At 35.8% G+C, this 24,183-nt stretch overlaps 1 protein-coding gene across 2 annotated transcripts in view; it reads right to left on the bottom strand.

Moving 5' to 3' along the window:
- Positions 1-23,934, bottom strand: part of LOC144436546 (CMP-N-acetylneuraminate-beta-1,4-galactoside alpha-2,3-sialyltransferase-like) — a 59,253-nt gene extending 35,319 nt beyond the window's left edge. For both annotated transcript variants that reach the window (XM_078125362.1, XM_078125363.1), the window contains exons 1-3: positions 23,796-23,934; positions 20,325-20,476; positions 2,731-2,824 (exon numbers count right to left, since the gene is read on the bottom strand). In XM_078125362.1, the coding sequence (XP_077981488.1) occupies positions 2,731-2,824; positions 20,325-20,463 (233 nt within the window). In that variant the 5' untranslated portion in view covers positions 20,464-20,476; positions 23,796-23,934. The remainder of the gene's footprint in view (positions 1-2,730; positions 2,825-20,324; positions 20,477-23,795) is intronic.
- Between the last annotated feature and the right edge of the window lie 249 nt (positions 23,935-24,183).

The following is a 24,183-nucleotide window of genomic DNA, read 5'->3' as shown; positions in this document are numbered from 1 at the left end:
TGACATACACAAACATCTATTTACATGTACAATTGACATACACAAACATCTATTTACATGCACAATTGACATACACACACAAACATCTATTTACATGTACAATTGACATACACAAACATCTATTTACATGTACAATTGACATACACAAACATCTATTTACATGTACAATTGACATACACAAACATCTATTTACATGTACAATTGACATACACAAACATCTATTTACATGTACAATTGACATACACACAAAAACATCTATTTACATGTACAATTGACATACACACAAACATCTATTTACATGTACAATTGACATACACAAACATCTATTTACATGTACAATTGACATACACAAACATCTATTTACATGTACAATTGACATACACACAAAAACATCTATTTACATGTACAATTGACATACACAAACATATATTTACATGTACAATTGACATACACACACATCTATTTACATGTACAATTGACATACACACATCTATTTACATGTACAATTGACATACACAAACATCTATTTACATGTACAATTGACATACACAAACATCTATTTACATGCACAATTGACATACACAAACATCTATTTACATGTACAATTGACATACACAAACATCTATTTACATGTACAATTGACATACACAAACATCTATTTACATGTACAATTGACATACACAAACATCTATTTACATGCACAATTGACATACACAAACATCTATTTACATGTACAATTGACATACACACAAAAACATCTATTTACATGTACAATTGACATACACAAACATCTATTTACATGCACAATTGACATACACAAACATCTATTTACATGTACAATTGACATACACACAAAAACATCTATTTACATGTACAATTGACATACACAAACATCTATTTACATGTACAATTGACATACACAAACATCTATTTACATGTACAATTGACATACACACATCTATTTACATGTACAATTGACATACACACACATCTATTTACATGCACAATTGGCATACACAAACATCTATTTACATGCACAATTGACATACACACACATCTATTTACATGAATAATTGACATACACACACATCTATTTACATGTACAATTGACATACACAAACATCTATTTACATGCACAATTGACATACACAAACATCTATTTACATGCACAATTGACATACACACAAAAACATCTATTTACATGTACAATTGACATACACAAACATCTATTTACATGTACAATTGACATACACAAACATCTATTTACATGTACAATTGACATACACAAACATCTATTTACATGTACAATTGACATACACACATCTATTTACATGTACAATTGACATACACACACATCTATTTACATGTATAATTGACATACACAAACATCTATTTACATGCACAATTGACATCCACAAACATCTATTTACATGTACAATTGACATCCACAAACATCTATTTACATGTACAATTGACATACACACACATCTATTTACATGTACAATTGACATCCACACACATCTATTTACATGTATAATTGACACACACAAACATCTATTTACATGTACAATTGACATACACAAACATCTATTTACATGTACAATTGACATACACACAAAAACATCTATTTACATGTACAATTGACATACACAAACATCTATTTACATGTACAATTGACATACACACACATCTATTTACATGTACAATTGACATACACACACATCTATTTACATGTACAATTGACATACACACATCTATTTACATGTATAATTGACATACACAAACATCTATTTACATGTACAATTGACATACACAAACATCTATTTACATGTACAATTGACATACACAAACATCTATTTACATGCACAATTGACATACACAAACATCTATTTACATGTACAATTGACATACACAAACATCTATTTACATGTACAATTGACATACACAAACATCTATTTACATGTACAATTGACATACACACAAACATCTATTTACATGTACAATTGACATACACAAACATCTATTTACATGTATAATTGACATACACACACAAACACCTATTTACATGTACAATTGACATACACAAACATCTATTTACATGTATAATTGACATACACAAACATCTATTTACATGCACAATTGACATACACAAACATCTATTTACATGCACAATTGACATACACAAACATCTATTTACATGTACAATTGACATACACACACATCTATTTACATGTACAATTGACATACACACACATCTATTTACATGTACAATTGACATACACACACATCTATTTACATGTATAATTGACATACACAAACATCTATTTACATGTATAATTGACATACACAAATATCTATTTACATGTACAATTGACATACACAAACATCTATTTACATGTATAATTGACATACACAAACACATCTATTGACATGTATAATTGACACACTGATTTAAATGTATAATTGACATATATGCTCAAACACATCTATTTTAATACATGTATACTATAAATTGACATACACACACATCTATTTACATGACAGTTGCATACATACACATACACACACAAACACATCAATTCACATGTATAATTGACACACACACACACACACACACACACACACACACTCACACATGCACGCACGCACGCACGCACGCACGTACTTAATCTCTCCAACCATTTGAAATATTGAGTACTTATAATATGAAGGAGAATATAGCTTAATTACCTGCTGGATGGAAAAGAAAGAAATATATGGCTATCATTGTTGTCTTGGTAACCTCTTTGGGTGTGATTGTTACCTGGAGGATTGTCTTCAAATGCTGGGGGAAAAATGTTTTCCATTGGTGTAAAAACTGAAACTGAAACGACTCATCAGTCAGAATAGCTCCACTGGGGTTTTTGTGTTTGTGTGGTGTTTTTTTTAACATGTAGAAATGGTTCTGCTGTTCAACTCTTCCACTATGCAGTTTTATTTTAGCAAAGTAATAAAGTGGTTAGTGGTCTCATATGATGACTCACACACACTATAGAACACATTTCACACAGAAAGTTGGTAAAATATTGTACTTTTATATTATGGTCCCCACTTTACAAAAAATAGCACCAATGGCATTGTAGCACAACTGTACAGTTGTGCTAAAAAAGTTTACCCACATGCTGATCCATGCCAGGTATAGGTTTTCATTTCCTGAATAATTATCCAGTTGCCTATCCAACCACGTTGTTATCTTTGCAAAATACACGATCATTTGGCTGTTGCCTTGGGCATGGTCATGTTGCTAGACATATTTGCATACATTCTTTTGAAAGTTTGTTCACTTATCTATGAATCCCTGATATTATCTTGCAATGTGCGTGATCATATGGCTTTTGCTATGGGCGTGGTCTTGTTGCTAGGCACATTTACATACATTTTTTGACTGGTTATACAATTGTCTATTAATCCCTGTTGTTATCTTTGCAATATCTGTGATCATTTGGCTGTTGCCATGGGTGTGGTCTTGTTGCTAGGCATATTTGCATACACTTTTTGAATGTTGGTTCACTTGTTTGTGAAATACACAAAATACACTACGTACGATGATGTTGAGAACAATGGTGTTGCTAAGCATTTGACATTTCAGCTTGACCACCCTAATGGGGTTGCTATGCACTCAATGGGGTCTCGTGAGATCTCGTGAGGTCTTCTGCGAGACGGAAGATGGTTTATTGCATGCCCATGAATGTGTCAGTAACCTACATACTAACACAGTACATTTCAACCAGCGTTTAATGGCTTCATCAGCATTGAAGTCTTCCAATGTTGGCCCTATCACACACAACCTGTAACTGGTCTCTGATGCATTTCTGTCAATATTGTGGTCTTGGACTGTTTTTGATTTTGTTCATGTTGCTGAATAACATAAATTTATTCTTAAAGTATCGATGTTGAATGAAGACTGGATCTCAGGAAGGATCAGGAATTTGACAGAAACAAGGGATAACATAATTTGATAAATTCCAGGAACACTGGAAAACAGTGGTCACCATGATAACAAAAGTTGTACTACTTTTTGTCAATGATATCTTTACGGGACAACCCAGACATTGCAAACAAACCATCGCAACTTTACAAATAGGAACCGACGACTTCAAAGCTGATCCTATTTTATCTCACGAAAAAAAACTAGGAACACATACATTTTGCCTGACTAGACATGTCCATGTCCAGATAAATTCAAATTCACCAATCGTTGAGGTTTTGGCAAATATCATATCATTACATGTATCATTGCTAAAAATATACATCGATCTGTGACACGGTTAGATACCCCTGCGAAAAAGCAACCTTGCCTACCATGGTCACCATGGTATTTGATGGTATTTGATGGTTGACCATGAACTACCACGGTCTGCCATGGTATCAGACCATGGTCAGGGTTTACAGACCATGGTCAACCATGGTCAACCCATGGTCAACCTTGGTCTAAAATGTATAACCAGGGTCTTGATGACTTGCCATCATCTCTACCAAGGTCTAGCAGGTATAGACCATTGTTGACCATGGTCTAATAGGCATAGACCATGGTTGACCATAGTCTAGCAGGTATAGACCATGGTTGACCATGGTCTAGCAGGTATAGACCATGGTCTAGCAGGTATAGACCATGGTTGACCATGGTCTAGCAGGTATAGACCATGGCTGAGTCTAGTATTGGTTGACCATGGTCTAGCATGTACAGATCGACCAAATTATCCAATTGACATGATGAATATGCTATGCTAACAACTTCATTTAACACATGTAAAAAAAAAATCTTATTTAAAATTATAGTATCTTATTGTTGTGCATACAGGCCGGTGCATGCATGGTACAGTTACACTTAACCCAGCTTTCATGTAAACCATGGTAACCTGATTTTTCATGGTACCGGTTGACCATCGCTAACTATGAACCAACCATGGTGGCCAACTGTGCATGATTACACAGGTTCATGGCTAACTACCTTTGAACACAATTTACAATTATATAGCACCAAATATATCACAAATTTAACAAAACAAGAACTATACAACTCAATAAGACAATACTATATCAACCAATGGAATAAAAATAACAAAAGGGAAATTACGTACATACAACAACTTCAAAAATTCCCTGGAACAAGAAGAATAATCAACAATAAAGAACACATCAAAACAATAGCCATTGAGAAGGGTAGACATACAAAACCCAAAACACTAGTGGAAGACAGACATAATGTAAACAATGTAAAGAAATAGAAGATGAAAGACATCATCTAATTCACTGTAAATTATATACAAAACAAAGCGAAAAAATACCGCCAATGGCGTTGTAGCACAACTGTAGTTTTTAAAAATGTTTATCCATATGCTAGTCAATGCTAACAATAGATGTTTATTTGCTGAATAACTATCCAGTTGCCTATCCAACCATGTTGCTATCTTTACGATAAATGCTATCATTTGGCTGTTGCTATGGGCGTGGTCATGTTGTTAGATATATTTGCATACAGTGTGTGAACTTAAGGGAAAATGACTACTGGTCATAAGGACCGACATGTAGCAAATACTGCTGGTCCTTAAGGAAAACTGCTGGTCCATATTCAATGCAGTTCACATTCACGACCTGTATCTACACCCCCAATTACAGATTAAATGATTTTGAACTTTAACATGATACAACATATCTTTAGATATACTAAAGTAAAAGAGAGTACAACGAATTGTTTACTATCCACTATTATTTCACCAATCTGTTCTTACAATTCGCAACCAAGTAATTTTTGACTGTGAGGAGATATTTTCATTTGTAACTATGAACCCAGAGACTATGAATATTCATTCTCGATTAATCTGTTCCTATACATGTAGACTATAGTGGCCTGAGACTGAATGTATTCATTCCATCATAGAAATACAGATCCATAGATTGTAGATAATATGGGTGAATGAATCAATAAATCTACATTATCTGCAATCTCTAAGAGCTCACAGTCCTCTCCTTACTTTCTGTACGATTCACTAAAATCTGAATCACATAATCCAAAGTCAGATTCATCGTCTGTGTCAACAGCTGATGTAGCTTTCCCACCCTTAGCAAACTTAGACCACAAATTCATCACAAATTCATCATAGCAGAAAGTGTTGTCGCATAACTATCCCTCTTGAAAACTGTGTATTTGCTTTTATTTCAATTTCCATCCACACAGTGACACGGAGCGGTTTCGTCTTCCTTCAGTCTTTACAAATATGTACTGAAGCCCCCCCCCCCCATAAAGCCCTGCCCGTATACCCTACCGTGGTGTATTGAGTATCGTCTCTGACTTTTTGTGTAAGAAATCTGACCATGATGAAGAGAACTATGGCTAATCATGTCTTACAGTGCGAGTTTTTTTGACGTGGGAGCGTGATGTGTTGACTGGACTGTCCTGTGTCATCCACTATGTACCCGTGTTTGGCATGATGCAGTATTTTTCCAGATACAACAATGGCAACAAAAATGCAACATTTCTAAGTTTATACGTTGATTACAACATAACAGGACATACATTATCATATACATCAAATTGACAGCAATCAGACTACGCATTTCCTTTACTGTTTTTACAAAAAAAAAACCTATCGTACTGGAGATATCTTACGAAGTGTACCTGCCTTCTTTATTAGTTAAAACGCCATTTTCAGAGTAGTTTATATGTTTTCCGTCAGTTTGTTTTGATCATGGCCTCACACATGGGGAACTCTGGTAAAACCCGCTAACATTTACCAGCTTTAATACCAGCCTTTAAAAACATTGTCTGTTCCGTCTTCTTCTTCGGAAGCTCATTTTCGCCTTCTAAATATCGCCACATACTTTATAAATACAACGTGGAACTGTCTCAAACACGTTAAAAGTTTCATACACGATGTAAAATAGACGTATGCGCTGAATGCGTAAGATGTGTCAGAATGTATAAGACGTTATGATTAGTCAAGACACAAATAATTCGACAAATCCAATCATGTGTTTGCTAACATAATTTCATAAAGTAAATGCTGTATGCTACGTCAGATGTGGACATGATACATGTATCAACATTGACAACAACACATAGCAAGCTAGCTCTGTGTTGCTGTTGCTTGACTTGAACGAGATGTCGAGAGTAAAATAGGTAACACAATATCAGATTTATGTAGGTGAAATTGGATCTATCTTTGAATAAATGTTTTTATTTACTCCAAATTTCAACTGGTCAAAAGGACCGATATGTTGTTGTAATTCTGAAAAACTGTCGGTCCGAACGGAAATCTGTTGGTCTCGGGCCGAAGGACCGGCGTTAATTTCGCACGCTGTTTGCATACATTTGTGTATGTTTTTGTTCACTTGTGTATGAATTCCTGATATTGTCTTTGCAATATACGTGATCATTTGGCTGTTGCTATGGACGTGGTCTTGTTGCTTGGAAAATTTACATACATTTTTTGAATGTTTATTCAATTGTCTATTAAACCCTGTTGTTATCTTTGTGAAATACACCACCGTTTGGCTGTTGCTATGGGCGTGGTCATCGTTACTAGGGTATTTGCATACATTTTTTGAATGTTTATTCATCTGTCTTTCTATTCCTGTTGTTATCTTTGCAATATACATGATTATTTGGCTGTTGTTATGGGCGTGGTCTTGTTGCTATGCAAATTTACATACGTTTTTTGGATGTTTATTCAATTATCTATTAAATCCTGTTGTTATCTTTGTGAAATACACCACCGTTTGGCTGTTGCTATGGGCGTGGTCATGGTTGCTAGGGTATTTGCATACATTTTTTGAATGTTTACTCACTTGCTTACCAGATGATGTTGTTATTTGACCAAATATACTGCCATTTGGTTGTTGCTAAAGGGCGTGGTCATGGTCGCTAGGGTATTTGCATACATTTTTTGAATGTTTACTCACTTGCTTACCAGATGATGTTGTTATTTGACCAAAATATACTGCCATTTGGTTGTTGCTAAAGGGCGTGGTCATGGTCGCTAGGGCCAATTTTGTCAAAATGTTTTTAAGAAAATCTGCAGAATAACAGTTTCAGAAACATCTCGCCAAGTTTCAGACTAATTGACCAAGTACTTTTTGAGATATAAGTTTTTGACCAAAAATGAACATTTTTACACCTAATTTGCATATCACTTATGGAATCATGGTATGCTTAATATTTCTTCGTCCATACATCCCTAGATACATTCCCATTAAATTGCAGCCCAATCTGCTCAGTAGTTTTAGAATTATAGATTTTTAACCAAAAAGACACATTTTTAGCCCTAATTTGCATATCACTGATGGAATCATCCCGTCATGAACAAATCTTACTTTACACCCCCTTAAGAATGTTCCCACCAAATTTCGCACCAATCTGCCCAGTAGTTTCTGAGTTTAAGTTTTTGACCAAAAATCACATTTTTTGACCCAAATCACACACCTGTGATGCGATCATTTTGATTTGAACAATTTCCCAACTAGACACCCAAGGTAATGGACCCACCAAATATCGTGGCAATCGGTTCAGCGGTTTTTGACTTTAAGTTGTTTACACACACACACACACACACACACATCCACACACACACACAGACAGACAGACGCCGGGCGATCCCTATAGCACTACTGAACAAGTTCAGTTGTGCTAAAAATGTTTAATATTATTACTACTGTAAACCCAAACTTTATACATTCAGATGGAGTAGAGCAATTTACATATATACTACAATCAAAACATAAGGATATTATAACTGCTCTTTTCATATACCTGAATAGTAGTAAATAGACAAACACTAGAACTATTCTATACTTTCATATTATTACTATTACTATATTTATAACTTAGTTATTTACTTATTATCAACTTTATTTCTTTCAAATACCAAATTACAAATGTAAAATTTTCTGAACAGTTGAAATAAAGTTTTATCTTATCTTATGGTCTAGAATTTTGTTAAATACTGCAATATGTCACGGTGAAAAGTGTTATTAAAAAAAGAAAAGAAACCAGTTCATTTTCGTCTTCAGATGTAATTTGATCGGTTTCAGACTCAAAATCAGAAGATGAACTATCAAAATCGAAGGAGTTAGCTACAGGTCACCGTCAACTCTGATTGATGCCATGATGGCCTGGAACATGTGGAAAGACATAAGAAAATCGACCTTTGACATTTCGACGTAAATTTAATGAAATAACAGTATACTTTATAACAAGGTCACTGATTGGACGTTTTTGATATGATAATATTGGTATTACGCAAAATGAGCGAATCAGAATATTCCTTACAAGAAATGACATCTACAATGTAGCGGTTTCTCATTGGACGAAATCGAAGCCCGCCATTTTCATGCTACCGTAGTACCCAGTGCATGAAGATAGTTTGAACTCGCTCAGTAATCTGTAGTATTTTCAAAAATCTACCAAACGTTTACAATGGTGAAGCCTTGGCTAAACGGTGGTCCACAAATTACCGATCGTTGACAACAAGGTTATGATACAATGAACCAATTCAGTATCGTGATTGCTCACACACGTACTTTCGTGTAGGGTCTATGGTAGGAGAAAGTTTAGGATAGCTGTAACTTGTAATAGCGATAGTTCCTGAAGTCTACAGGTAGGCTAGTAATAGTAATTAGTATAGCATAGTATAGTATAGTATAGTATATTATATTATATCATGCTACTATGTGCCATTCTGATTGGATAATAACTGTGGTAAAATCCCATTTTACCACGGCTGGCAGTGGTAAAATGGGCCCCTAAACTAGCAAATGAATAGTACATACAAGCTGAATGTGTTCGTTCTTATACCAATAAGTTAACACTTCCTCAGAGTAAAGGTGTGTCAGGTATCCTGTACAATAGTTTGGATTACAGTAGTCCAAATAATTCCAACGATGACCTTGTGATCGAAAGCAACGATCGATCAGTGGCTTCAACATCACTGGCCATGGCTGATAAGGTACAAGTTCTCCCATGCAACGAGTCGTCTCAGCGTCCTGCTCTCGTTGAATCAAGCAACACCAATTTAACTTTTAACCATCAGTCAAGTGCGTCAGGATTATTTCAAAACTGTACATTTTCAGGTTAAGTCAATGTTCAATTTGGTAACCATTAAATTAAAGTAGACTGTGTAACGTCGCGTCTCTGATTTACTGTCGCGAGCTTTCTCCGCGGATTCAACTGATTCAACGCCGAGACATCTATTTTTAGAAGTGTACAAGACTGTATTGTTCTTATGTAAATATCCAAACAAAATTGTTACTTTCTTTGACCTCTTGCCCCGTTTTCTTTATCATTATATGATGTAAATAAAGTAATTTATCAATGCAATGCAATGCAGTGTACGGTTTGTGTTCATGCAGTACGTGTGTGTGTGTGTGTGGGGGGGGGGGGGGGGGGGGGACATGAACGTACCCACTCATCAAAATATGCTCGTTCCCGACGATCTATTACCGACGATCTTTTTCTGTACGTGCGAATTCGCCTTTTCAGGCATATAAATAACCACAGAATCACACTTAGAAGAAATAGACACATATTTTGATATAATATAATAGCAATAACTCCCGCCGAAGGCGGGTATACACTCGAATTTGGTACAATTCGCTCCATATAGCACTCGCCATTCGGCTCGTGCTATATGTCGCGAATTGTACCAAAAACTTGTGTATACCCTCCTTCGGCGGGGGTTATTTCTTAAGTATAGTATAGTATAGTATAGTATAGTATAGTATAGTATAGTATAGTATAGGTACCTGAAATGACTTTTTCCTTTGTGTATTTTGTGATCGATCGTCGATCTGTATCATGAAAATCATCGTCAATTTTCAATCATTATTTTATCTGATTATCAAGTAAAATTCAATGTAAGTGAAAGAAAATCTCCTATGATTTTTTTACAATGTTTTAAGTCGAGCGAAAGTCCGTCACTCGACTCAAAATATAGCAACAGGAAACATCATCAGTGTTCTGCCAAGGCCGTGACCTTGCGACATTGGCTCCCTAAAATTACAAATGAGGCAATAATTTTTCCACCTTGCGTCGCGTGCGCATTCATTTTATGGCAGACATCAAAATTATCTAAAGTCCAGGGCCAGGCCCTGGCGTCAATCCCACAACTTGTATACTGACTCCGTAAGGGAAAGTTTTGTTGACATCATATAAGATACAGTGACAACGCACAGTTCTATTGGTAACATAAAAAAGGTCACAAAAAGATCAACTTTGATAAACTTAATCTACAAATTGAAAATTAGAGGGAGTAGTACGTCGAAATGGACGTCTCTCGTCACATGTTTTGTCTACTGTCACTGTCGTGACCTCTGAACTAGTACCTACTCACTGACGATTTCGAAACACTGAACTTGCTACCGGAAATCGGAACATCTATCTGCCACAGCTCTGAAGCCTCATAGTAAACCAGATTTATGGGACAGGTTTTGATTTTCATTTGCTGATGGGTTAGATTAATGGAAACAAAATGAGTACATGTGTATTTTCATTCCGAAAAGGTTGTGTTAGGGGATCGTGTTGCATGATGTTGACAGTGACACATGTGAATGTTGGGCACTGAATCAATGCGTGATCACTGGCATGGCCACTATATAGATGGCCGATGCATGTGCGCCCAGTCAGACATGAAGAATGAACTTGTACATGCAAATCAGAAAATAATTACAATGGTATTTACAAAGCATCCTAACTTTGACGTTGTTGATAGTTTTAGTTCAAAATTTCTGAGTTTCAAGGACACCTAATGTCAGCTTTCCGTATGAAGTTAAATTACAGTATGTGCTGTCATTTGATATAGCAGGACCAAATCATGATACACAGCTAGTAACAGTAATTAATAAAAAATAAATTATATCAAAAATTGTTTGATTGTATTATTTGTAAGTTTTTCGTTCACATTTGGTACTTTTTAAATTATGGGATTTTTTTCTTCTTCAAAATGTTGGTTTTTCTTAACCTCGTCATGAATTAGAAGAGGGAATGATAAACACAGCAGTGTACTAACAGTTCTAAAAATGAAACAAGTGGTTACAAGTTTAGGATTTCTCAAAGTTTTTATTCAATCATATGTTCACTGTGACTTATTTAGAAGTTGTTCTTTGTCCTTGTCTGAAAAAAGGAATTATAAATTTGAGCACTGCTATTCATTGATATTCAGATTAAAAATTGTGACTACTTGACTGTCCAATCTTTCTAAACAATATATAATATACTCTGTAGAAATGACTTAAGATTACATATCTTAATTGCAATCTTTTTCTCAGGTGTAATGTGTAGTACACAATTTTCAAAAAATAGCTTACAAGGAACTTTTTATGTAGTCTAAGGTAATATATTGTCTATGTGTGATGGAATATCTCAGACCACAGTACATTTTGTATCTCTATAGTGGTCTGAGGTAATATATATCTGGAATTATACATAATGTTACTATAAAGTTTATTAGTATTAGTATATATATGAATATTTCATAGACAATAATAATTGACCCCACTCCCTGTCAAATGACCCCACTTTTTGCAACCAAGGGGCCTTTGTCCCCACTTGTTGGAAACCGTGGCAGAACACTGATCCTATACCTCTCCGAAATCAAGCATATCTTGTGACAGCCACTTTGAAGTCCAAACTGAGTTCGGTTTCACTGCTAAAGGAATTGGTTAACATTACGGGTATTTGACTAAATGAACGTACAGATTATGAACATAACACAGATGCAGAACTAATTTTGAAAAGACGTTATGATCGATCGTTTTTAAAACTGTGGACTTTCGTTATTAATAGTTTCAAATAAAATTCCATTTAAAGTGAATGAAAAGTGTGATTTTTTACATGTGTAAATTTGATGTTGTTTGGTTTGCTTGCTGCCCTGTGGCCTTGACTAGGATAATATGTGGCTTGTTGACGACACTAATCCACTGACCTTTATGCACATTCTCAAGTCATACTAATATTTGACAACTCATATTCCAGTCTCTTGTTATTGGCAACAGAAATTTAACCCTGATTAAAATCAGTTGTCAATAAAAACTTTTACACCAATTACCGATTGTTGCTACAATAGAATCATAGACCCACGCTTGCAACTATAATACAGTATTATATAATGGTAGGCCTTGATTTCTGTAGTTCCTCCTATCATGGTCAATGACACCTGGCTGTTCTTATTTTAATGACCTAATAGTTACCAATTCTAGTCAGTCAGATGTAATCTGTACAAACCCTGTGATTCTGCTATTTGTCATTATTGGTTAACCATGGTAATTTGTGCCATTTAACAAACCATGATGACCATATTCAACCATGGTTGACGACCATGGTCAGCCATGGTAATTTGTGCCAATTAACATTTCCATTGCATCATGGTTGACCATGGTAGTTCATGGTCAACCATGGTTGATGACCATGGCCAAAGATGGTAATTTGTGCCAATTCACATTTCCATAGCATCATGGTAGTTCATGGTCAACTATGGTCACTTTCGCCTGGGCACAGAGATATGCAACCACCGTTGATGGTTGATTCCCTGAATTGGACTGTTCATTTTGTGTCATGCTGTTCAGTTGTTTTCTTACAAATCCATAGCTCAAAATATTGGCCATTGTCCGTGTTGTCCATTCAAAACTTGAAATAAGCCGCTAATAATACTAATATTATTCACGCACCACCAGCCAGCATTCAACTGTCAAAGTTCACATCACCTCTGTACTCAAACACCGTGGTCACATCAATTTCCTATTCAATTGAGTAATACCCTATACCCTTATAGTGTGTCATTTGTAGGTTTAACGTCAAAAGTCACTTGATTATACTTCATGACCCATAGAAAGGTCATGTAAAGAGTATAATTTTAGCTCGATTACGTCTCTGATCGCGATCGTATTTCTTGTTTGTTCATTTTGAGTTGTTGCTGTTCCTACTTTTTAACATGGTTATTTACAGTTTAAGGTACTGGTCCGATGGACCAGATAAGGTCAAATTTTGTGGTACACCCAAAAAAATTGCTGGTCCCGGACCTTGGACCAGTGGATTTCTTCATCACTGATTTTAAAACATTTTTACCACAAATTCTATTTTTCAACCAAATTTGCATTAAAATGACCCAATCAACTTGCCTTGAATTAATTTAAATCTGCTCATGCCAAAACATCCACAAACTGAATTTCAGGTCAATTGAGCCAGTAGTTTTGAAGAAGAAGATGAAAGTAGAAAAGTTGACTGATGGACAACGGATGATGGACGACAGATGCCGATGGACAATCAACCTAACCCTTCAGCTCTGCTGTGCTGTCGCTGATAGCAGAGCTAAGAAATAGTGCCACTGGCATTGTAGCACAACTGTATTTAGCTGTTGATATGGGTATGGCCTTGTTGCAAGGCATATTTGCATACATTTTTGGAATCTTTATATTGCTAGGCATATTTGCATACATATTTTGAATCTGTATTCACTTACCTACCCATCCCTGTTGTTATCTTTGTAATATGTATCATCATTTTACTGTTGCTAAGGCTTGGTCATGGTTGCTAGGACCAATTACGTCAAAATGTTTCAACAATAACTGCAAGATAACACATCCAGAAACGTCCCAACCAAGTTTCAACCCCATTCCATGCAGTTTCACGATATAACCAAAATTTTACACCACAATTGATATTTTAAGACCTTATTTATATATCACTGATGGCATCATCACATTGTGAATACAGCTTCATCTACACATGTCCATATGCATCCCCATTAAATTTCAGCCCAATCTCCTGAGTAGTTTTGGAATTATTGATTTTTGACCAAAAAGACATATTATTAGATCTAATTTGCATATCACAGATGGGCTCATGTTATGAACAATTCTTAACATAAACACACCTAAGAATGTTACCACCAAATTTCAACCAAATCTGCCTAGTAGTTTTGGAAGTAATGATTCTTGACCAAAAAATCACATTTTTAGCATATGCATGTCAATTGGTTTTACAACCTTCATGACAACAGCAAAATGGTGGCCATATTTATCGTAAATAATCACACTTTGCCCAATAACTCTTGAAGTTTAACAGCTAGAGACCTCATTCAAGTGCCTTCACCAATGTTATCAATAATGAGCTTTTTAAGGTTGTTGTATAGGCTATTTTTCATCCAATTCTTTATTGTAGAAATATTGTTGTAACTTTGTTAAAAATAAAGATATTGACTCCAAATTTTCTGACTTTGTCCCGTTAATATTCATCATAACATTAAAAACATTATGGTATAGTTTGTTTAAATTATGATGAAATTTGACACCTGTGTATATTATTATATCATATTTTTCACTCTGTAATAGGCAATTTTGATTTTTTTTAAAAAAATTTTACAGTTGTCATCATAAATATACATGTCAAAATCTGTCTAGACAAAATTTTGAAATTTTGATCCAAAATGCTTCAAATTAATTGTCAAAAAGGCAATTTTTGTTGTATGCGTACCCTCATTTCCAACAAAGCATTGCTGATTGCCTGTTTCACTAACTTAAAAACCCTCTAATCAGTTTCTCGTCCTTCATCTCAATTATCAAATAAAACAAACCCAAATTCCCTAGCATGTATAATAAGCTAGAACGAGTAAAATGAAGAAATGGTCAAAATGGTCAAAAAAAAGCAAAAAAAACCCCCATTTTTTGACAACTTCTCAACCTGAGTTCGCAGTACTTGTAAAGACAATATTTACGAACGCGTAAGTGATTCTGTCTCTTTGAACCCTCTAGAATGAATGAAAATCGTAATATGGCTCGAAAACAGGTTAACACTCTGGTATATGGTCGCTTACATTGCTAATATGTAGCGTTTCGGTAATGCAATCAACTGTGTCAAGGCTAGGGGGACATCAACAAACTCATGCATATTGCGCATGCGTATCTTTGATTTCAATATGGTCACTCAGTTACTTTCTACAGCGTGTTATGAAAACTATAAGCTGCCGTTGGACAACCCTTGAAGACTCACTACCATATTTGGCATACACTACCACGATGCCGAAAACGAAACTAGGTAAAAGACATTCCAAACTTCGTTACGAGGCCTTGGCTGAGAATGGAGGGACAGTGTTTCCATGTGATCATATCTAGTCCTGCTTGCAGACATAACTTGTACGTGCGGGGTGTAGATCATTATGAACATGACCTTGGAGGACAATTGTCAGACTAGAGTTCCGAATTACTCCCTCTGAAACTACGCACCGGACTACAGCAGATCTTGTGTATTTTACGCATTTTCAATAAAAATTACATAGAAAAATTTGTGTCTGCAGACAGCCGTACGCATTCCATTAGCCCAAGAAGACAGAGCCAGTTTGCCTACAGTGTAAGCTCACATGTGTGAACGGCGAAATACATGCAAACATAGACCCTCCATGAGGTGATGCAAATCATCGTTCCTGAAATTGACTGTTCGATAGTCCATGACGACTCAAATGTACAATGTGAGCAAAATTAAAATGTTTCAATGTTTCAATAAGGTCCTCAGTTTAATTGACGTGTGTTACGGATCATTCCCTGGGAAAATCATGATTTCCTTCCGCAGATTTCTATAAATAAACACAGTTGCTTTGGATTTGTTTGTTGTTGTGTCTTTGATTACTTGATGTGTCGCCCATGTCGGCATGCAATCTGGAAATGGTTGTTTTATTCAGGAAAACGACTCTTAAAATGTATCTAGTCGTTCATAAAATGTTCAATATTTGTTGGCACTATCAGACAATAGTCTAGTTATGACACCGACTAACATCGTAGAGACATATTAGGATTATAATACTGCTACGGAGACCAAACTTGGCTCGATCAGTATTCACCGTACCGCATGCATTTGTTTTGAAATACTTCGCTTGTGGTTGTGTAGATGTGAACTCGCACTCGCACATGTGACATGGTGATGTTATATTTGCCTTAGTCTAGAAACGAATACGACACGAATAGTAATACATTACTCATTAGTTTAGATTGACTGCTTTCACAGATGACACCATGGGTTTTGGAAATAGAACAAGTTTAATCAATCATAAAACAGCCTTCACCGACATTTTGAAAAACAAAATGTGGAAGGAAAATTGTAGGAAAATCATTTGACTTGAGATCGTGTGTACATAATACATCGACGCCGTACTTCTGAAATATGCTAAACTCGGATTGTGGGTGATACTTCTGCGGTCACCTGATTCTGTCAGAAGCACATGCTCACGATGACAAAAAATTGTCATCCATCAAACGTTTTTTTCTTCTTTAAATTTATAACAATTGACAAAAATGCCGACACTCATAACGTTTTACAGTCAGGCATTTAAAATACTAAAATATCTTTACGGCAGACCCTCACGCTCCCCATGTGTGTGAGTGTGTGTGTGTGTGTTTGTTACTCAGGAAGTTGTCGTAGAGGGCGCATCAGACTCCCCAGCAAAATGTCAATTACTCTTAGTTGGTCAAAGTTTGTGGCTGTGTTTACTGCTTATTGACGGTATGCCCTTTGCTAGTTCCGACTCCAGTGCGTCTAAATAAAAATGTATGAGTGGATCTACATAGTGTTATTGATAAATTCACCTGTCGTCCTAGCCCACACAACCACCTTAATGGCACATTGACTTTTTACCTTGACCTCAATCTTCAAGGTCAAATAGCCATATTATTGTCAAAGTGTGTACTATGTATATCTCTGATATAACTGATTTCAACCAAACCTTGTACAAATGTCAGATGCTATAGTCTGCATTTCCACATCACTTCATTTCACAACCCCCATGATAATGGAAAAAATGTGGCCATATTTGTCATAAATATTCACATTTTGGCCGATAACTCTTGATGCTTAACAGATAGAGACCCTATTCAAGTGCCTTCACCGTGGTTATCAATGATGAGCTTTCTAATGACACACTGACTTTTGACCTTGACCTTCATCTTCAGGGTCAAATCGCTATGTCTTCCTTTTTTGCAATCATTAAGTTTTAAATATAAATATTAATGCTAATGTGTCTGAAATTGTCAAGGATCTACATATAATAGATAAGAAATGAACAACCCTTTGAGGTGTTGTCAGTGTATTTTTTTTGATTGCCTTAAAGGCCATGCCATAGTTGTTATCCTTTTTTAAATGAAAGCATGCACCATAATGTACAAACTAAAAAACTGTTGCAGTCACTACAAGAAATACTTTTTTGGGGTTTATGTCTTCCATGAAGATTTGTTATACCTAATTTGTATATCACTGGTAGGCTCATCATGTCATGAACAATTCTTAATCTAAACACCACTAAGGACGTTCTCATCAAATTTCAGAATGATTTGCCTGAGTATACATAGTTTTGAGTTTAAGTTTTTTGACCAAAAATTACATTTTTTGACCCAAATCACACACTGGTGTAAGATCATTTTGATACAAATGTAATATACCCATGAAATATCATGGCAATAGGTCCAGCAGTTTTTGACTTTAAGTTGTTTACACACACGGACAGACAGACAGACAGACAGACTGAGACAGACAGACAGACACTTTGCCATGCCTATACTACTACTTCAAATTTTGACACAAAGATTAAGGTCAAAGTCAAATATAAAGATACTAGCAGAAAGATCATATCTGATGAGACGGGGATAACTAGTTAAACGAATTGTTGTCTTTTGTCAAAGACATATTACCACTGTTTCAACATAACTTTTATAAGAAATGGTGGTTATTTGGTTGAACAATCATGAAGGTAAAGTTGCTATAAAACCCCAAAACCAATGATACACAAAGGATGATTTCATGTGTAGCTTGGCATCTTACAGTGTATGTTTCAAGACAATATCAACTCAACATTCTTACTCATGATCTCAATTTTTATGACAAATATGGCGATTCACTTAGATTATTGTGAAGATCACAAAATAAAGTGATGAACATATTGAACTACAGTATCAGACATTTGTGATGGGTTTGGTTGAATTTGGCATATGTCACAATGTTTAATACAGATGGCACATATAGCCCTACATAAAAGGGTGTTTTAGTAGCGCCTAGCTACCACAGAATTGGGTATTGATTTACTTGGTGTTAAAGTCATTTCAAGTTACTTGTCTTGTAGAAAGTACCAGATTTAAACTGAATGCCTTCTGTACGTAAAGGCAAAGTCTTTAGATTTTCATTCCTACACAAGATAATTGTTGGAATGCAACACAACATATGCAATCAGTTATGTTTGAAATATGTACCAAATTTATTTGAATTTGAAGAGTATACTTTTTGAATATACAGGCAAATTACTGAAAACCATCAATTATGCAAATGACTCCTTAAAACTAAAACTACATCAAGCTGTCCAGAACGTGCACAATTAGTTATGTTTGGAGTATGTATCAAATTATATTGAATTTGAAGTATGCATTTTGAAAATATAGCCTAACTACTAAAAATGATTAATTATGCAAATGAGTCATTAAAACTAAAAGAAAGACACATGCACCCTGGCATTAGGAATGTATATACCAAATTATATAGAACTTGAAGCTTGCACTTTTCATATACAGCCTAATTACTGAAAATCATTAATTATGTAATTAGCACATTAAAACTAAAAGTTCCATCAACACACTTTTCAGAACATATACTTTGTTATTTTTGACGTATATACTAAATTATATAGAATTTGAAGAGTACATTCTTAACATATTGCTTAATTACTGAAAATAATTAATTATGCAAATGAGTCATTAAAAGTAAAAGCTAATTATAAAACTTTACATGTCATGTGCACCTTGTTACCATCAATGTATGTACCAAATTTAATTGAATTTGAAGTGTATTTTAAAGATTAAAATAATTTATTATGCATATGAGTCATTAAAAGTACAGGCTACATCAACAAAGTTTTCAGAATATATGCGATTATGAGTGAAGTATTTACCACATATTATCGAATTTAAAGAGTGTATTATCAAGATATAGCCTACTTAATGAAAATCATCAATTCAGTTTTAGTAGAGCAGGGCACCCTGGTATCGTAGAGCACGGCACCCTGGTATCGTAGAGCACGGAACCCTGGTATCGTAGAGCACGGAACCCTGGTATCGTAGAGCACGGAACCCTGGTATCGTAGAGCACGGAACCCTGGTATCGTAGAGCATGGAACCCTGGTATCGTAGAGCATGGCACCCTGGTATCGACGACCAATGCCCTGTGTTGATGGTTTGCAACCTGGTATATCAGTCATGTTCCCTGTTGTAATACTGAACCTTATCAGTTCAGATGTACTAAAAATCAAGTATGTCACAAAACTTACCAGGCAAATTGAAAAATCGTACTCTGGACCATTTCATTCTCTTTTCAGTCACACTACCATTTAGATATATCATCCAGTTGATGAGAACAACAACTGAACAGATGAGTAGTGTTATCAGCAATTTGTAGATATGCTTCATTCTTCATGTGAAACTGTGTAATTAAATAATATTATAATAATAATATTTTATTTGTCCAAATAAATTTGGTCACCACAAGAAAATACTTAGTGTCCTAGTGTTGAAGAAGCAGGAGGAAACTGGAGTACCTGGGGAAAATGCTTTAGTGCCCTAGTGTTGAAGAAGCGAGAGGAAGCTGGAGTACCCAGGGAACACCTGTGTTGTTCGGCAGGGTCAAACTTAGCATCACCCTTCATACATACTGACTTTAATCAAACCCAGCCAGCATTTGACATGTTGGAAACATGGGTGTAGAGTGAAGAAGCCTACAAGCTAACCACTCAGCCACAGACAACCCATGTCAATAATATAATCCCAAAAGGTATACAGGAGATCGTATCCAAGAAAATGTTGCTCTCCCTGGTGATCAAATATTGAACAGAAGATAAAAAAAGATTTTAAAAATGTTATCAAATATGACCTCATATTGTATATTAACTTTAATATGAAATTGTATAATTATTTTGAGTTTGACGACTAACATTTTGGTTTCATTTTATGTCATTCTATTTCAGTAACAATATCATTTTCACATACCGTTCGATCGCACATGTGAGCTTGATTTTAGGCAAAATATCGGGCTAAAAGAGTGCATACGGCCCCTTTTGTTCGCTTGTATTGTTTGCATTTGGTATTTGGCATTTTGCACATTGTTTATTTCCACCATTCACAGTGTCTTATCATGCTTTGTGTAACTTGTAAGCCTAATTGACAGCTGGGCCAATGGTTTTTACTAGACAAATTTGAAACAAATTTTGCATCAGTTTGATGGTAAACCTGCTATATTGACTACCAAACTTAGTTAAAGTCAGTTATTTCTACTCATGTTGCATCACTATATATATACAAACAGTATATATGAAATATGAGAGCCATGTGAAACTTTTTCAGTGCAAAATGGGATGAAGATATGAGGGCAAAGTCAGTGCTCCTTACAGCAGTTTGAATTTCCAGCATACGGATACATTACCCATAATCCCCTTTATATAGGGGACATCTGCCTTTAAGAATGCAGCCTTCAAATTCAATATCATTTGGCAAATACTTCAAACATACCAAAGGAAATGTCCTGAAAAGCTTGTTGATGTAGCTTTTAACTTTAATGAGTCATTTGAATAATTAATGATTTTCAGTAATTAAGCTATATATGAAGAGTACAAGCTTGTTATCATCAAGGTGTCTACCAAATTATATTGAATGCTTCTTAAGATATAGCCTAATTACTGAAAACCATTAATCATTCATTCATTAAGATTCATGAATGTTTACCAAAACCTAATCAGTTCTAGGAATTAGGCATTACCCTAAACAACATGTGTACCAAATATTGTTTGAGCCAGCCATTTTCAGAAAACAGTGACACAGACAGACAGACAGACAGACAGACAGACAGACAGACTTTTCATCCTTAATTTGTAACCTGCCCTTACGGAAGTTAAAAATGACATGGCATTTCATTTATCCATGCATAGTTTTGTGTTTGTCCGTCCGTCTGTCTGTCTGTCTGTCTGTCTATCTGTAACAGGGTTCCTGGGCTTCCTGTGCTCTAACCCATACACTAACTCTAACCATAATCCTACGACTAACCTGAACCCAAATGGCAGCAATGGGATTTGGAGCCGGTGGCAGTGATGGGATGACAAAAAAACCCCAAAATAATGCAAAGTTAGACAATACAATGAGCAGGGGTGAACAAATCATTTTGTGAACTGGTGGTCCCTGGACCAGTGCCTTAAAAATTCAGTGGTCCTGCTGAAAGAATTAGTGGTCCCAGGTCCCACTAATGTTAAACATTAAATCTATGAACCTGTATATTCAGACGACTTTTTAACATAGTTATTAACAGTAAGGTACTGGACGGACCAGACATGGTAAAATTTGTGTGGTTCGCCCAAAAAAATCGCTAGTCTCGGACCCAGGACCAGTGGATTTGTTCACCCCTGAATGAGTCACAGTAAAATGTGACTCTGGGCCCCCTAATCCCATTTTCTAACGTATGGCCCACCCTGAGAGACGATTTGTAAAAAGTGAAGAAAAAAACACCCCCACCCCACCCACGCCCCTTGCACATACTGAAGGCTCCCTGGGGGGGTTTAAATCTATTTGTGGGAGGGCCCATGTAAGGTAATAATCATAATAACAATGACAGCAAGGCACATAATAATGGATTTTGGATCCACCCTGTCAGTCCTGCTATAAATACTTGAACAAAGCTCACACTAAAAATGGACCAATGGAATATAAGTGGCGCCATTAACTTTGTCTAGGCCTCACAGTGCACTACTATGCATCCATGACACTGAAACATGTATAAAAGTTGTCAGACAACCCTGAAGCCAGCGAAAATATGGATGTATGTTGTCTTTTGGTGAGAATACACATCTATTTAGTATGCATGGAAGTGGCACTCTTTTTTCATTGTATAAGATATCGTTAAGGTTATTGTGTAAATCTTGGGAATGTGAGAACTTTGGCACTGGGGCAGGGAAGGCAATTCTAAATGTATGTGGTATGTGACGCTCATAGCTCATGCCAAAAGAGACGGTGGTCATTATGAAGATTAAAATAAAAGATAAGATCAGACGACTAACGAGTGAAGTACTGAGGCCAACATCACAGCAAAAGGGAAATATGACAGTGAAGTTTCCAACTTTATCAAACTACACAAGACAAGACATGACACTAGAGGACACCAGTACAAAATTGAGAGAAACAATTTACAAGACTAAATATTAGAAAATTCTCGTTCATCCATAGAAGTGTTGACTTATGGAATAGTCTACCTAATGCCGTTGTCACAGCAAAAACAGTTCAGACATTTGAAAAGAGACTAGATCAACTATGGAAGGATCAACCCTTTAAATTTAACATGTATGAAGATAAACGCACTCCTAAATAAAAACAAACAGAGCTGACATTAGAGGCCCAGCAAGGCCTACAGTCAGAAGAGGACCTGTAAGTACCTGTAAAACGTGGTACGTAGGGGAGATGACATTGATGAACAATGGACAAGCAGCCATGGTAGAATATATGGTAATGTCTAGGTAAATGAATAACATGAGGTTCATTCTGAGATCTGAACGAAACCTTAGAGTGGTGACACACAATGGCGTGTTACCAGTGATTGATTTACATCGACCTTGAATATTGCAATACACTAGAAAGTATGCATACTTTCGGCCCACAAACTGTGAAATGAATTCATACAGTCAACAACACTGTGGCCAGTGATTAAATCATCTCGACGGAGCTGATGACAACCACCAAATGATACAAGTGATATCCATACTTACATCTCCTTATCTTCGGTGTCAGTGAACTATATCATATGTTGTTAGCTTGTTCAAGACATCCACTTAAATGTATTCGACACACTTCCCGCAGTGGAAATTACACTTTACAGTAGCTTAAAATTTCCTCTTGGTTCTTGACGGAACCATGAAGACCCTCCAAGTCGCTGAAAAATACATGCTCTGGGGAATCATATTGAATTTTAGTCTCAACCATTTAGGGAGCGTTCAGTTATTATGCCTGGGGGTTGGCCGGCAAATCCGGGGGGGGGGGGTTATCTTATTTTGGAAAACTGCAAATGGGGGGGGGGGGTTATGTCACTTAATTTTCAAAATGTGCACTCAGTCAAAAAAGCCAAACTATTTCATTGTACAAGAAAATTCTGGAAGA

The sequence above is a fragment of the Glandiceps talaboti genome, chromosome 6 (assembly GCF_964340395.1).
Source record: "Glandiceps talaboti chromosome 6, keGlaTala1.1, whole genome shotgun sequence".
Classification (NCBI taxonomy): domain Eukaryota; kingdom Metazoa; phylum Hemichordata; class Enteropneusta; family Spengelidae; genus Glandiceps; species Glandiceps talaboti.
Note: the sequence above shows the minus strand (reverse complement) of the source record. Positions and strands in the feature narration are given on the sequence as shown.